Genomic DNA, 15,245 nt, shown 5'->3' on the forward strand with positions numbered 1-15,245 from the left:
GATGGAAAAATAAAGGCGGAAGCTTGTTTGCTTTCATTGTGATCTGTTCCTTTCAAATATTGCCATTAGTTTAGCATTTGGAAGCATCTGAAACGGCCGAATACTGGTCCAACAGAGGATAATTATCATCCAGACACGTGTGCACTCACTGAACTATGAGTCAATCAGAAGGTTTACGTATTCCGTATATGTGCGCGCGAATGAATTAGTTCACAAAATATGCAGTTTAAGAAAAGCACTTCTATCTGTGATACAGCTCATTCAGGTTACTGAAGTAGTCTAGAGTCAAACTGTTATACAGCCCTGCAGCTTGACAAGGAGGGGTAAGGCAGAGTAGTGCTTCTTACAACCTTAAGTGGGGGGGGGGGGGGGGGCGTTGCGGACCAACTGCTGGTGTCTGCTATGATTTAGGGTTCTAGTAAGGTCAGGAATATGGGCTTTTCTTGCTTAGATCATGGTTTTGGTGCTTGGAGAGAACAGGTCTATCCAGACATGTGCTAGAGGGGCAAGAAGAGGGTCCCTATTCAAGCTGGGAGGGTCTAAGTATCTCTGTCGGGGCTGAGAGGTGATACATAGATGGGAGAGCTAAAGTTAAGGCATTTTTCTCTTCTACTCCGGCTGGGGCGCTGGCGTCTCATTGGCATTGTTGTCGGTGATCTTGTTTTCCAGCTCGTCGTCGGACACGAGGTCCAAGGAAGTTCCCTCCACCTGAAGCTGACGTCTGCCGGAGCGACTGGAGGAGAAGCTGATGGGGCCGCCACGCCTGCAGGAGGAAGAGGAGAGGAGGTGAAGGGAGGGTGGGGGTTTGATCAGAGGCAAAAGCAAGACAGCAGCAGAAAGCAACACCTAGAGAGAAGATGTTCATCAAGAGAACATATGTTCAAATGTTGCTGCTCAGTATTTATCTCTTTCTTGAGTGACATCTGCTTTTAAAATAGACATGAATAACACTTCCTTTAAAAAAAAGATCCTAAAATAAAACAAAATGCTAAACAGTGTCAGGCGGTCTACCACACCGTACCTCAGGCGGTTCTTGAGTGTGTGAACCTCGCGGCTCAGACCCTCGCTGGCCTCGGTGGCGTCGTCCAGTTCTCTCTGCAGTTTCCTGCGCGAGGCGTTGGCCCTCGTGGCCTCCTCCTCGGCCTCCTCCAGCTGACGCTTCAGCTGCTTCATACGAGAGTTACCCTTTTCCACCTACACACACACACACACACACACACACACACACACACACACACACACACACACACACACACACACACACACACACACACACACACACACACACACACACACACAAAGAGAAAAGAAATACATAAAGAAATATAAAATGTGTTCAAAGGCCAGCAGGGTGGAAACACTTGAACTCTTTTAAAACCAATGTGGGGCTGAACAGTTTGCGGGGGGACAAAGTGTTAATGTCAACAGTGTTAGACATACTTGTTCTTTAAACTGGTCGGCATGGCGACGCTCATCCTCCACTTGCATGCAGATTTCTTTCAGCTTCTTCTCGGTCCTCCTCACTATCTTGTTGGCTGCGGCTCGCTCTCTTCAGTGGTGAACACGTTTAGAGAAACAAAGCCAGATTTAGCCTTCCAGGTAAGCCCATGAACTTAATGTTGATCTCATATTTTAGTTCATAGTTTTTGAACTTGAGAAGAGTGTATTGAATTCTCACTTGGCCTCCTGCTCCAGCTGTTCCTCCAGCTGTGCTATCTTGGCCTCCAGGGCAGTGATGGAGGCCTTGAACCTGCTCTTCACAGAACCTTCCAGCTCGCCCAGCTTGGCCCGCAGCTCCTTGTTTTGACGCTCCAGTTGCTGGCGAGCGTTTTCGCTCTTCTGGGCTGTGCTGCGCTCCGCACTCAGCTCTGTTGTCAAGGTGTCCACCTGAGGGGCGGAGGGAGGAAAGGGGGGGTAACAGAGAGAGGAAGGGTGGGAGGTGGAGTGAAGAAAAAGAATGCTGTATTTCTGTATTGTACAAACTTCATGTAATTTAAAATTCTCAGAAATCGTTGTAAAATAAGTCCAATAACTCTGCCAACTCCAATATCACACCACACCTGCATATTCGTCTTTCTGAAGCGGTCGTTGAGCAGCTCCATGTTACCCTGCTCCTCCTCCAGCTCCTCCTCCAGCTGAGCGATGCGAGCCTCCAGCCTCCTCTTCTCATCCATCAGAGCAGACCTGACACACACACAGAGGAGTCGTCAGAGAAAAACGAATGAAGTCAAGATGTGACTGCCTTCATCACCTCTGTCTGTTGACAGAGTTTACAGTATGTATGTACATTGCACAGGGGCTCTGCGTGTCCAAATCTAATTTCCCTTTGGAAGAAGGTTTTTGATTTGGTTAGTCGAATTATCGGTAAAAGCTATGTCTTCTAAATGTTTATGCTGATGCTGGGTGAACTTGTCTGTTAGAAGCTAAACGATGTTCATGGATGACTTCTTGCCTTGCTTTAGAAAAGATATGCTATATCACAGAAAATACACTTGATGGCACTCTTTCTACTATTTTCTGGAGCACAATGATTCACTTCACCTCTACAGGGTGTTGGACATTGTAGAAGGGACTGGATGATACCTTGATTATACTTATACGACTGTAATTTAGGTTGTGCTGCTTTATCACCTTTTTAATGATTTCCCCCTTTTTTTTCCTGCTGTATCATCTTTTTTTTACTTTATTCATCTCAAGGACCAAAAAATGGCAATAAAACATGTAAAAAAATAAATAGTTTAATAAAATAAAACAAAGCCTGCATGGAGAACCAAAAAGCTATAGTTAGCTGCAAAATAAAAAAATAGTACAAGAGATGTGCCCTGATCTAATAATCTAATTTGTCTGCAGGTTAGACAATATAAACAAGGAGATGCAAGACAGATACTGAGGTGCGGTCAGAGGGGAACTGACTTTCCAGAGGTGCTGTTTGAGATTTCATCTTGCAGCTCATCCCGCTCCTGTTCGGCGTGGCGCCGTCCCCTCTCAGAGGCTGCCAGGTCCTGCATAGAAGGTGTCTAATGTTAAGAGGGACCATCCAGTGCTTTATCACGAACATACAGGAAATACAAAAACCTACCAACAGTAAATCAACACCCTTTGACCATGTAACACAACAAACCATCCCACTGTCCTGTACCTCATGTAGCTGGACGATCTCGGCCTCCAGACTCTTGAGTTTCTTCTCATTTTCCTTGGATATGGCGAAAATGTCATCTCTAGAAGCTCGGGCGTCTTCCAACTCCCGCTGGTAATCCTTCATTTGTGCCTGAGGGAGAAAACACATCTGAGAATGGCTGCTTACTGTAGTACTGAAGTGTAACTGATTCAAGCGTAAGTATCAAATCTGCACCTGTAACTTGCGCAGCTGTTTGATGGCTTCGTCTCGGGCCTTGTTGGCTCCTTCTATGTGACCCTCTATATCCTTCAAATCCATCTCCAGCTTCTTCTTAGCAGCTACAGCCAAACCTCTCTGCTTCCTCTCGTCCTCCAACTCAGCCTCCATCTCTCGCACCTGAGGGGGCGTCAGTGCAAGTTGTTAGCGTGGTGAGATTAAACTGCTGTTAAACTGTTGTTATGTAATGTTTACACGTTGTTCTGCACCTGCTTCACCAGTGCTCTCTTCTTCTCATCGTTCTGGTCGTCCCGGCCCTGCAGGTCTCTCTCATACTGGGCCTTCATGGCCTGCATGTTGACCTCCAGACGCAGCTTGGCGTCCTCTGTGGCCTGCAGCTCGTCCTCCAGCTCCTCCAGCTGAGTCTTCATCTCCTCCAGCTGCTGCTCCAGAGTACGCTTGGACTTCTCCAGTTCGTGGACCTGACGGGGGGGGGGGGGGGGGGGGGGGGTAAACAAAGTGAGACTACTGCTCAACTGTCATAGCAAATCACAGGTGCTTTATTGATCCTAATGCTCACATTCTTGCCAACGTCATCCTTGGAGCTCATCAGATCTTCCATTTCAGCACGAAGCTGCTTGTTAACCCTCTCCAGCTCCTCTTTGGCCTCCAGCGCCTCGTCCAGAGCTCTGGTCATGGACAGAGCTTTGGTCTCCTTCTCCCTGGCCTCGGCTTCGGCACGGTCGCGCTCTTCGGCGTAACGAGCAGAGATGCTCTTCTCCTCTGCCAGCATCTACAGAGGAAAATGATACTTGTCATTTGTAAGGACGGTATTGCAATGAAAGCTCCTGAAATCTATCCAAAAAGTAAAACTAAAGGATTACATAGTAATATTTAAAAATAGATCTGAGACAAACTTCCAAACTCACTTCATCTGAAGTTGTATTCCACAAGAAGTATCTGTAAAAACCAGCAGAATATCCTCAATGAAGTTCTCACCTGGTCAAACTTCTTCTGTTTCTTCTCCAGGCTGGAGACAATCTGTCTCTGGTGATCCAGGTCTACAGTTAGATCGTCCAGCTCCTGCTGCAGACGGGTCTTTGTCTTCTCCATCTTCTCAAAGCCGATGGTCTTCTCTTCCAGACGCTGGCTGGCCAGCTCCAGGTCCTTCTGCAGCTTCTTCTTCGTCTCCTCCAGGCCGTCTATTGTTCCAACATCATCCTCCAACTTCTTCTTGCTCTCTGACAGCTACAAACCAACAAAAAAAGAAGCAGAATTAAGAATAAAAATCAACAATATTATTCAAACATTGTTTCCAACACCAGAGACCACAGGTCCTACCTGAGCCTGCAGGGTCAACAGCTGTTTCTCCAGATTCTTGCGCGCCTCCTCATCCTCCTCCTGCTGCTCCTGCACAGCGTTCTTCTCCTCCTCCAGCTGGCGTATACGACTGCTGAGGTTTAGTTTCTGGCGTGTCTCCTCCTGGAGCAGCTCCTAAAGGACAATGAATATTTGTCCAGTTAGTTTAATAGAAAGGATGCAAGTGTGGATTGATTAATGCTCAGAGATACTGTGTGTCACCTCACCTGTGTGTCTTGCAGCTGACTCTCTAGTCCAGCGACATCTTTGGCCGTCTTGATACCCTTCCTCTCTGCATCCTCCAGTATGGAAGACACATTTTCCAACTCAGTCTGTATGGAGAGGCACCAAGATAAAAACACACTTTAAGTCAAATGTAAAACATTTGAATAAAAACAGGCTTCTCAATTCAGAAATCACAAAGAAAGAAGAATAAAATCCTCTGTGTGCTTAAATAACTGAACTTGGAATTGTACAAAATACATTTTCTTAGAAATTCTTGTCATTTTGACCGATTTGTTCACGTAAATGGTCCAATTAACCATACATAAACAAACTATATTTACTTTGGTCTGATACAACGGCCAACTTTGACAATGAGTTGTGGGTTTCTATCTATATTTATATTTTTTCATACCCGCAACTGTAAGAAGTCAACTTTGCATGTAGCTTTTCATTTGAACAGCATTATTATAGTCTCCATTCATCCAAGGGGTTTTTGGTTTGCATATTGTTAAAGGACGCTACCTCAAATATAAATGAACAACTTAAATAATTATGGAGAAAGGTCTTGTAATAAAGAAACAAATTCAATTTTGTATTTTCCGTAACAAAGAAACAAAGAGGATGAGCATTATGCATCTAGAAGTGTCCAGAAATGTCTGAACTTTATTATCAATAAGAATATTCTTTTTAATTGTCAGTGGTTAAAAAAATATATTGTTTATTTTCTCTCACAGTTGCCTGCAGTTTCAACTTAAAAATTCAGGAACTGCGCCACTATTTTGGGGGAAAATCCCCAAAACAAAAGTCTCCACTGTGTTAGATCCAATATGTTTGTGTCTCCGCCCCTCACCTGCAGTTTGTGTGTGCGTTCAGACAGCTCTCCCTTGGCCCGCTCTCCCTCAGTGACCCTGGCCATGAACTCCTGCAGCTGAGCCTCCAGTTTCTTCCTCTTGTGTTCGGACTCCGTCTTTGCCTGCTGCAGGCTCTTCACCTCACCGGCCAGCTCCTTGTTGGCACTCTCCTGGCTCTGCTTGGTCTTCTCCAGGTTGGCCTTGAACTAGACGTAATCAACAACAAACATTAGTGTAGCCAGATAATGAAGTGATGTCACTTGGGTGGATTTGATAATCCTGCGATGAGAGGATTGTATGTTACCCTCTTGGCCTGTTCCAGCTGTTCAGACAGCTCTTCCAAGACAGTGCCATGCCTCTGTCGCATCTCCTGGATCTGAGCTTCGTGGTTTTTAGTTTCCTCCTCAATGGTCTTCTTCAGCTCTGCAACCTCCTGTTCACGCTTGGTCCTACAGAGAACAGAGACAGAGAAAATGACTTGATAATACTATCTATATCTCTGATATAAATGTAAAATAAGGGAGAGTAAAATGCAGAACAGTACCTAAGCTCCTGCTGGGCAGCTGTTGTATCAAGGGTGTCCTCCAGTTCAGTCTTAAGGGCCTCAAGCTCTTCACTCAAGTCCCTCTTGAGTTTTTCGGCCTTGTTCCTGGCCTGTTTCTCTGAATCAAGGTCCTCCTGCAGCTCGGACAGCTGGGCCTGCAGCTCCCTCACCTGCTTCAGAGCGTTGTTCTTCTGGCTCACCTCGTCTTCACCCCTGTAAAAATAAAACCAGGAAACTCACTGCAATTTTACACTAAAAGAAGAGGCGCCTGAAAAACTCTTCTTTTAGCTACTCATTCAATGTACATTTATGTCTGAAATATGCTTAATAATGCCTATTTTGGATTTCTTTCTCCCTGTGTGATGGTGCTGCAATAATTCTGTATGTTTTATATTAATAAACTGTTGCTTAAGAACATAAAAAAAACCACATTTAGTCCCCCGAGTGAACTCTTCTGTTATGTAAAGACTCCAGTGGGCGGCAGCAGAGTCCCTGTTTCATTTAAAGGAGCAGTCAGCAGTACTGGCCACTCATTAGCATGGTCTTACACTTACTAACACCACACAAATTACATGCACACTGACGGTCACACTTCGCAAACACATTCCAATGCAGTGAGGATCAGTGAATAAATGCAGGTGGCATGTGAAAGTGGAGCACAACAATAAGTAAAAGCTCAGAGGCTATTTTTTATTTGATGATAAGATCACAGCTGTACACTCTGGAGTGTAATCAGTCCAATAAAATGCGGCATATAAACTGGCAGGTGTGAATGTTTCATGCAACAGTGTTTAGTGTGATGAGCGGTCTGTACAGCTATGTAGCACTTATATCAGACTGACTCACATCCAACAGCCTCCATACTGAAGCTCTATCAGCCATATTTAGCTCACACAAAGTTGTGTCATGCTTTGTTGTTGAAGTGATTTCACCAGTACTGAGCTGTGGTGTTTCCATTCCCCTGTAAGGTGGTCCCAGTATCTCCTACCTAGCCTGCATCATCTGCTGCTCGTCCTCCTTCTTGCCAAGCTGAACCTTCAGCTCCTCCGTCTGGGTCTGGAGCTCGGATATCTGGTCCTGGAAGTCGGACGTCTCCCCATCCAGCTTCCTCTTAGCCTTCTCTAGCTCCTGACGGGTCTTCTCCTCCTTCTTCAGTCTCTCTAAAAAAGAAAAGAAGAGGATATAATAGTTTAATAAAACACCAAGAAACATCTTTTTGTTGTAGTAATTCACTTTACTATTCATTGCATTCTGTATTTCATTCTTTACCCTCTAGGTCGATGAGCATCATCTCCTGCTTGTTCTTTATCTTGCTCAGGTTCTTTGCCTTCTCTTCCTCTTCAGCTTGCATCGAGGTCACCTCATTGATTCGGTCGTCCAACAGCTTCTTTTCCTAAAGGAAAGAGATACAAGAAGGTTAGCGCGCAGCTAGCCAACTCAACTACTAACACAACTCAACACAATTCCTCTTTCCATCCAAACCCTTAGCTTGAGTGTAGACCTTCAGTGCCTTCTCTCGCTCTCACCTTGAGGAACTTGGAGTTCTGGTCTTCTAGTAGCAAAATGTCCTCTTCATATTTCTTCATTTTGGCCTCAGCTGTCACTTTCTCCAGCTGCAGCTTCTGCCTGCCAGCCTCCTCCTCATCCAACTGTTCTTCTAGGTCCTACACACACACACACACACACACACACACATTTAATCAGAGCAGCAAGTATAATTAACATATTATGTGTTATAATATAGTGTTATTTAACTATCTAAAATAGTAATATTTTGACATATATTTCCAAGGGTACAAAAATAGTTTTTCAGTAACCACTACTTCACATCTCCTAGGACACACCTGGATATGGGTCTGCATCTTCTTCTTCTCGTTCTGCATGCTCTGTGTCCTCTCTTCTTCTTCCTCCAGCCGGGACTCCAGGTCATGAAGGATCTCCTCCAGCTCTTGCTTCTTGGACGCCAGGCGAGCTCTCATCTCCTCAGCCTCTGCGAACAGCTCTGTTTCTGCCTGCAGCTGCTCTGCCAGGATATTCTTCTCTTCCATTAACTGCACATAAATAACGCGGAAACCTTTAATCAAGCATCCTTAAAAAATCTGTACAATTTGTTATAATTTGGGACTCACGCTGCAGTGTATCGTTGTAGTTGTAACTGACCTGCTGGTGTTTCCGTTCCATCTCCACCAGCTCTCCCTCCACCTTGGTCTGCTTCTCCTTCACCTTCACCAGCTCCTCATCTTTAGCCTGCATCTCCTCCTCCTGCCTGGTCACCTGCAGCAGAGGCTTCACCTGCAGGTACAGACGACGTTTCAGAGGATGATGTCGACTGAATCTGATCAGGCAGTCATTCACACATGTACATACACACAAGCACACACCTTGGTGAAGAGCCTCCACCACTGCCAGTGACGCAGCTTCAAGTAGGCAGCACAGTTTCTCTGGAGAACCTTCAGAGCACTGAGCTGCTGCTGCTTCTTTGCAAAGGCCCTGAAGCATCACAACAAGAGAGGAAGAGAACAAACACTGAGTGAGACAACAGTGAAATCTACTTTTCTGTGATCAAATATATACAAATAACCCCAGTTCAGTTGGGGGTTGAGTGGATCTCAGGTGCAGACAGCAGTGGTAGAGCAACCCTTACTTGCGTGCCAGATATCCCCGACAGACGGCCTGGAAGTAAATGATGATGTCAGTGATCTTCAAGTCCCTCTCTTCCTCCAAGTGGGCCAGGACTCCGGCCCTGAAGAAGATCTTACTCTGGCCGATACGGAACAGGTTGCTGTCCAGCTCCAGGGCTTGAATCTACCAAAGACAGGAAGACACATCGAAGGGGGGAAAGGGCTACTGGAGGTGACTGAAGGAAAAACTGTGTGGTGTAAAGATGGTAGATCATTCATAAAATCTATTTTCTCTTCAGAAATTCTATATTAACTCTTTATTTAGACTGTGTAACATTTTGATTACATCGTGCAATTGTCTTGTCATAAAACAAGACCCTTGTTCAAATGTGAGCCTCGTGAGCTCTGAGGCAGCGGCGAGATTGTTCTAAAATGAGACCCGTACCATTCTCTCACAGGCCTGCTTGCCATCCATGAAGCCCTTGGGAATGGCGTTAGGAGTGAGGATTTCATACCTGGACACGGAGCAGAGAAAGAAGTGCATTATGAGGATGGAGAGACACTAGGACAGTGTTACATTGCAGCTCCATAAGTGCTAAAATATAAGGAGCAGAAAGAGGTGGCAGAGGCCTCTGTCTCCTCAAAGACAGACAGAGATCAAACTTCAAAAAGAGGAAAGAATATCAAAAACCAGGATGACATCAGATCTACTGTGTCATCACAACTGTTACAGGAGACACAATGACCAAAGGTTAACTCAGTCTCAGGTAGAACATTACCTCTGTCTGAACTCCTGGAAGACGATGCGGTTGGGGAAGCCCTGTCTGCAGATACGAATCCCCTCCAGCACACCATTGCACCTCAGCTGGTCCAGAACCAGGTGGGGGTCCAGTTTACCAGCCTGAAAAAGAAAAAGAGAAGCATTTATAAATGTAGTGATAGTTGTGTACAGTGAATATACAATGACCTAGAAATGGTATTTGAAATCATAACTCAAGCCTTGTTAGGTCAACAGATTTAGTGCAGCAGATCTCAGTCCAGCTGGTACGGAGGGTAACGCACCCTTTTCTCGTGGTTCGGGATGATGCAGCGGACAAAGTTGGGATTGGTGTTCCTCAGTGTGGCCATTAGCTTAGACAACTGCTCCTTGTACAGCTGTCCCACGGTGCGGAACATGCCCTTCTTGGTCTTGTAGGCGGCACCAAACGCTGTCTCATTCATGCCTGCAACCTGGTCCAGACCCACGATCCGGTCGACTGTTGGTGATGAAATATGAGATGAAGACAAAGGGAGAGAAATAACTGTATTAATGCAGGGATACGTAGGTAACTGATCTGTGACTTTAGTGTACATCATGGCAAAGTGCTGTGCTATTTACATGAATGTAGAAAAGAGAAAAGCCAACAAAATGACTTTGAAGTATTTCATTGGTGTTTAAATCCAATGTGGAAATGTTGCCAATGAAGGTTGAAGAGTTCAACTGAGCAGGATTTGCTCTTTTCTAATTTTGTGATAAAGCATGAAGACAGACAATGGAGTCACAGCAGCTGTGACCAGAGACAGTCAGCTGGTTTGATATTATCGGCAACATAGCATAGACTAACACACAGAGCTGGCTTCTCTCAGTCAGCCTACTGTTGAGCAATCCTTCATTAAAAATGTATTTTGATGATCTAACTGATGTGAGTCCACCAAGCAGCAGTAGAGTACGTAACACAGCTTTAAATATGTAACATACATTAGAATATTGCTAAAACAAGGAGGTTATCAGCCTGCTTTATATCAACCATTGGATTAAATCTAAAACAATCTCAGCATACCTATTAAATAACAGGAATTAGCATGATTATTCCATTTACTTCTGTCCTTCTAGGCATGTCAATTTAATTTTTTTTTTAAAAAGACCAAAATGAATCAATGGACAATCAAACTTCCTGCTTTAGGGGCATCTTGGCGGTCCAGTAGACCTTTGTCACATGGTGGTTCCTCAGAAAACATTTGCAAAGCCGAGTATTTTAAAGTATTTTAAATCCAGCATACTTTACATCCACGTTTACTTGCTAGCGGTCTTCTTCTTCCCTGCCTTTGCTGGCACATGCTAAATGTCTTGGTGTGTTACCACCACCTGTTGATCAGCGGTATAGTGTGAAACCACTGGCAGGACTGTGTATTACCCGCATGTGCACCTTGTGTGTGCTCAAGATAAACAAAATGGGCACCCATTCACAAAGATGTTAGAGAACAAATACTCACTTATTGTACCCCTTTTAGTCTACAAAAATGTACTACAGCCCAAAAGCAAAATTCATCTCTCTGACCAGGCAATGTTCAACTATAATATTTCCTGTCTCAGATTTTCAGCCTTTTGACGATAATTGTATCAATTGGTTTTCTGTTGTGTGAATTCACTTTGTACCGGAAAACAAAACTTAATTTTTTTTCATGATTTTGCATGAAATGCCTTATCTGGCTTATCATTCAAGCAATAGTTGTTGGAATAATTACAGTGGCAGTAAGCTACCAGCATTCATGGAAGAATGAAATGTTTTAGTATCAGATGTTTTAAATACAACAGGAGTACAGCCATGCAAAGCCAGAGGGGCGCACAGTGCAGCCAGGACAAGGATCCAATGATCCCTCCAGTGCAGAGGATGAGGAGAAGCCAGTGGTTCACGAAGGTTAAGTGTTACTATCATTCACCTGGAGCTTCATGGAGCCCAGACACATTGTCATAGAAAGAGGCTCTCTGAAACGTCTGAATGTCTACAGCAACAGAGACACGGACAGAGAAAGAAGACAGGAAAGTGAGAGAGAAGAAAAAAGAGTAGGCAAGCAAACAACCCATCGTTCATACACCCGCACACATACAAAACTTTCACAAGCATTCATTAGCTGTTAAAAAAGGACTGAAGAGTAAATGTCAGTTCAAGCGCTGTAATGCTACAGTACATGCTTATTATCAAAGTCTTGTTATTATTCAAAGCTAATGTTGGGTTATCATAACATTGACATTAATCAGGAGAAAGATGAGTCCAGAAAGTGTTACATAACCATTTTGCATTTCATGTGACCTGCCTGTGATTCCATAAAAAACAAATGTCAAATTAAAATAATGGTTATGAAGGCCATGGTTTCCATCTGACTGGGGGAGAAAATACAGGATCATTCAGCTCTGAGAGACGAGTCCTGGCTGTGGTTTACCTGGCTTACTCTTCGTGCTTTTGCTGGCAATCCTCTTCCCACATTAGAGAAACCAAGAAGCACATGGCTGGATGAAACTGACAGGAGATTCAGTTGTTTACGACACAGCTGTGCTTTTAGCTGAATGCTAATGTCAGCATGCTAACAATGACAATGTGAACATGCTGAAGTTTATCAGGTATAATGTTTGTCATGTTCGCTTAGCGTGTTAGCATTCTAACATTTGCTATTTAGCACTAAACACAAAGTACAGCTGAGGCTAATGCGAATGTCATTAGTTTTACACATAGTTGGTCATAGGCTTAAGTATTAGTTTTTGACTTGATGATGGTGCTAGATGAAAAGTTAAGCATCCCCAAAATTGTTACAGTTCATCCTAAGGGGAACATGAACCTTCATCAAATTTGATGACAAGCTATCGAATAGTTGTCGAGATATTTCACTAAAAGCCAGCTACATGAAAAGTCAGGTGATCACCTGATACATTAGGATACATCATCTGTAGACCATGAACTGACCAACTAGCTCACATTGCTACCCATGTAGACATGCTGCTAGCATGGCTAAAAACCCAAAAGAGAAGACAAAATGCTTTTAAATGCTTTTCTTTTTGTCTCTCATTTGTTCACTCCACAGTAGGTATTGTGTGTAACATCCTTCTGGACTGATGCAGGAAAAATGCAGGTTTATTTATACAGCAGATTAAATTGCATATCAATATACTTTTGTACAATTAACAGCTTGCTGAGCTCCTACACAGAAGAATAAAATGTTAGAGAGACTCACCGTCTTTCCAGAGCTCAGCCACAAATTTGTCAGTTGACTGGTGCAGCAGCGTGGCCACGTTGTCATTGAGGGGATCCATGTTCTTCATAAGCCATTCATCCGCTTTATAGTCCACCTAAAGAAACACAGTGTTATTTTAGTGGTTGTACACAAAATGTTCTACTGCGTTTCCCTCGTGCAGACACACATACAGGCTCAGCATTAAGAAATTATAATTTGTTTTTATAACAAATGAGACAAATACTTTCACGGCAGCGGCTCGTGACTTAAAATCCAAACAGGTTCATACAAAAAATGACCACACACCTCTGTTAATAATTACAGTTACAAAAGGTTTGTAACTGTTAACAACTCAGCATCAAATCAGATTTCATTCATGAACTTGTCATGACATCCAATCCTTTTCCTTTCATTACTGCTATACCCCGGTCTAACAGTATAAAAGAAAAAAATGCTTTAAAAATACACTTTGAGAGGACTGGTTGCTGCTGGTGTGTTGCTTCACCTGTCAGCAACAGTCTGTGTAGTCTGTCTAAAGTGACAGCCAGACTTGGCTCTAATAGCGTTTCAGAAGTACCACGCAGTTGTTTTATCTGACAGGCAGTACCAGATGTGCTTTATGTGCTATGTGGGTCCATACAGTAAGTGGTAGAAAGTTCAGAAATTCACATCAAACAATGATACACAATACTGACATAATAACCTCAACCATCTGGTACTTGCAGCAGGGTTAAAATGAAGACTTCATATTATTTGCACATTATATTTGACTGACAGCGCAGTCAGCTCTTACTGGACTACAGCGTGTTGATGGTATTAGTCTTTGTAACATGATGATGACTTTTACTTGTATGTGTTTTTCTAACGTCTAACGTGCTATGAAGAGTGTTGGATTAGAGCTGAACATAATAAGCAATTGACAGGGTCGGCAACCTGAGATGAGGAATGTAAGATCTCCATATGGGTTTCATCAGAATCCTGGAAAAGCAAACTCACAGTGTTTGCACTTGTTTTTCCTCTTCAGTATCACTCTGTCATGCAGGATTTATTTGATGAAGTTGAAATTTAACGCTGGCTCCAGTATCGAATACTGGCTGAATCTGAGGTTTCCACCTGTTTGTCATGGTAGGGCTCAGGCCCAGGACTGATGTTTAGACACGTCTGACTGACGTGCTTCACTGTGTTCATAAACACATGTGCAAGACAGGAAAAAGAGATAGGTAAACCTAATCAAACTATCACTCTGGGGATGATGTCAGATTTCATGCTGCGACTGGAATATTGAGTATGGTTTTCTCTTCACAGATGGCAGACCACCACACAAAGGTGAAAGTTGAAAACCTCCGTTATGTAACCGCCAGGCACCAAAGACTCAATCTCACACCAATGTGAACCAGATGTGGGTTTCCTACAGCAGCAGTCCGACAACTGGGCTATTGTTTTCAGGCAATGACCTGGTTAACGGCGCCGTCAGAGGAGCTAAGTCTGTGCCTCAGCTTCAAAACAGGCCAGAGAACATGGAAGAATCTGAGGCTATAAAGTGGACATGAATAATGGTTTTCAAAAACACATATTGCCTTTTGTTTTTGTTTTAAAGAGCTGTCTTCTAAGAGTTGTGGCATACTAAGCTGCCTTTCCCAAGAGAGAAGTCACCTTAATGGGCCTGAAATACATACCTTCCCTGCGTAGTGAATGATACAGAAGTCGGCTTTGTCCTTGAGCTGACGCGGCTTCTGAAACTTGGTGTGTGTGCCCTGCTCCTGGAGCACCTTGTCTATAAAGGTCTTGTCGGTGGCCTTGGGGAACCAGCACTCCTCATCCAGCAGAGCGAGGATACCAGGGGGGTTAGTCTGAGGAGACAGAGTTTCTTTAACACATGCATTCATAAGCAGACATGTACAGCGACACGCACAGATGGAGGACACTGACCGGCCTCTCAATAAGGTCGATGCAGGGCTGCAGGTCCAGGCCGAAGTCGATGAAGCTCCACTCGATGCCCTCCCTCTGGTACTCCTCCTGCTCCAGGATGAACATGGTGTGGTTGAAGAGCTGCTGCAGCTTCTCATTGGTGTAGTTGATGCACATCTGCTCAAATGAGTTCAGCTGAAAGGAAGCAGAAGCCAACTTTGTTAGTCATGGTGACATGTTTAGCTGACCTTTAATCCCCATGACTTGATCAAAATAATAGAAAATTAAATGGATCAGACAACCTGGATCATTAGATCCTGTTTAATCCATGTATGAAGGATAAAAACTACAATGTCTAGAAGGTAGTTTGTGTTTTGTGGAAATTAGTTAGAAGTTAGTATTAAAGCACCACAATC

General features: G+C 43.9%; 1 protein-coding gene across 1 annotated transcript in view; it reads right to left on the minus strand.

Annotated features, from left to right (window-relative positions):
* Positions 1–387: 387 nt before the first annotated feature.
* The window catches only part of LOC139299747 (myosin-10-like), a 50,953-nt gene continuing 36,095 nt past the window's right edge, over positions 388–15,245 (minus strand). Inside the window, exons 14-43 of the mRNA XM_070922634.1 lie at positions 14,851–15,024; positions 14,598–14,771; positions 12,922–13,036; positions 11,635–11,697; positions 9,997–10,190; positions 9,714–9,835; positions 9,380–9,449; positions 8,958–9,118; positions 8,695–8,803; positions 8,474–8,605; positions 8,158–8,364; positions 7,840–7,977; positions 7,583–7,706; positions 7,302–7,473; positions 6,314–6,526; positions 6,074–6,218; positions 5,769–5,975; positions 4,921–5,025; positions 4,676–4,828; positions 4,334–4,582; positions 3,915–4,127; positions 3,604–3,816; positions 3,353–3,514; positions 3,140–3,268; positions 2,914–3,002; positions 2,061–2,184; positions 1,679–1,887; positions 1,441–1,549; positions 1,022–1,194; positions 388–763 (exon numbers count right to left, since the gene is read on the minus strand). Of these exons, the coding sequence (XP_070778735.1) occupies positions 610–763; positions 1,022–1,194; positions 1,441–1,549; positions 1,679–1,887; positions 2,061–2,184; positions 2,914–3,002; positions 3,140–3,268; positions 3,353–3,514; positions 3,604–3,816; positions 3,915–4,127; positions 4,334–4,582; positions 4,676–4,828; positions 4,921–5,025; positions 5,769–5,975; positions 6,074–6,218; positions 6,314–6,526; positions 7,302–7,473; positions 7,583–7,706; positions 7,840–7,977; positions 8,158–8,364; positions 8,474–8,605; positions 8,695–8,803; positions 8,958–9,118; positions 9,380–9,449; positions 9,714–9,835; positions 9,997–10,190; positions 11,635–11,697; positions 12,922–13,036; positions 14,598–14,771; positions 14,851–15,024 (4,602 nt within the window). The 3' untranslated portion in view covers positions 388–609. The remainder of the gene's footprint in view (positions 764–1,021; positions 1,195–1,440; positions 1,550–1,678; positions 1,888–2,060; positions 2,185–2,913; positions 3,003–3,139; positions 3,269–3,352; positions 3,515–3,603; positions 3,817–3,914; positions 4,128–4,333; positions 4,583–4,675; positions 4,829–4,920; positions 5,026–5,768; positions 5,976–6,073; positions 6,219–6,313; positions 6,527–7,301; positions 7,474–7,582; positions 7,707–7,839; positions 7,978–8,157; positions 8,365–8,473; positions 8,606–8,694; positions 8,804–8,957; positions 9,119–9,379; positions 9,450–9,713; positions 9,836–9,996; positions 10,191–11,634; positions 11,698–12,921; positions 13,037–14,597; positions 14,772–14,850; positions 15,025–15,245) is intronic.

Source organism: Enoplosus armatus, chromosome 17 (genome assembly GCF_043641665.1).
Source record: "Enoplosus armatus isolate fEnoArm2 chromosome 17, fEnoArm2.hap1, whole genome shotgun sequence".
Classification (NCBI taxonomy): Eukaryota; Metazoa; Chordata; class Actinopteri; order Centrarchiformes; family Enoplosidae; genus Enoplosus; species Enoplosus armatus.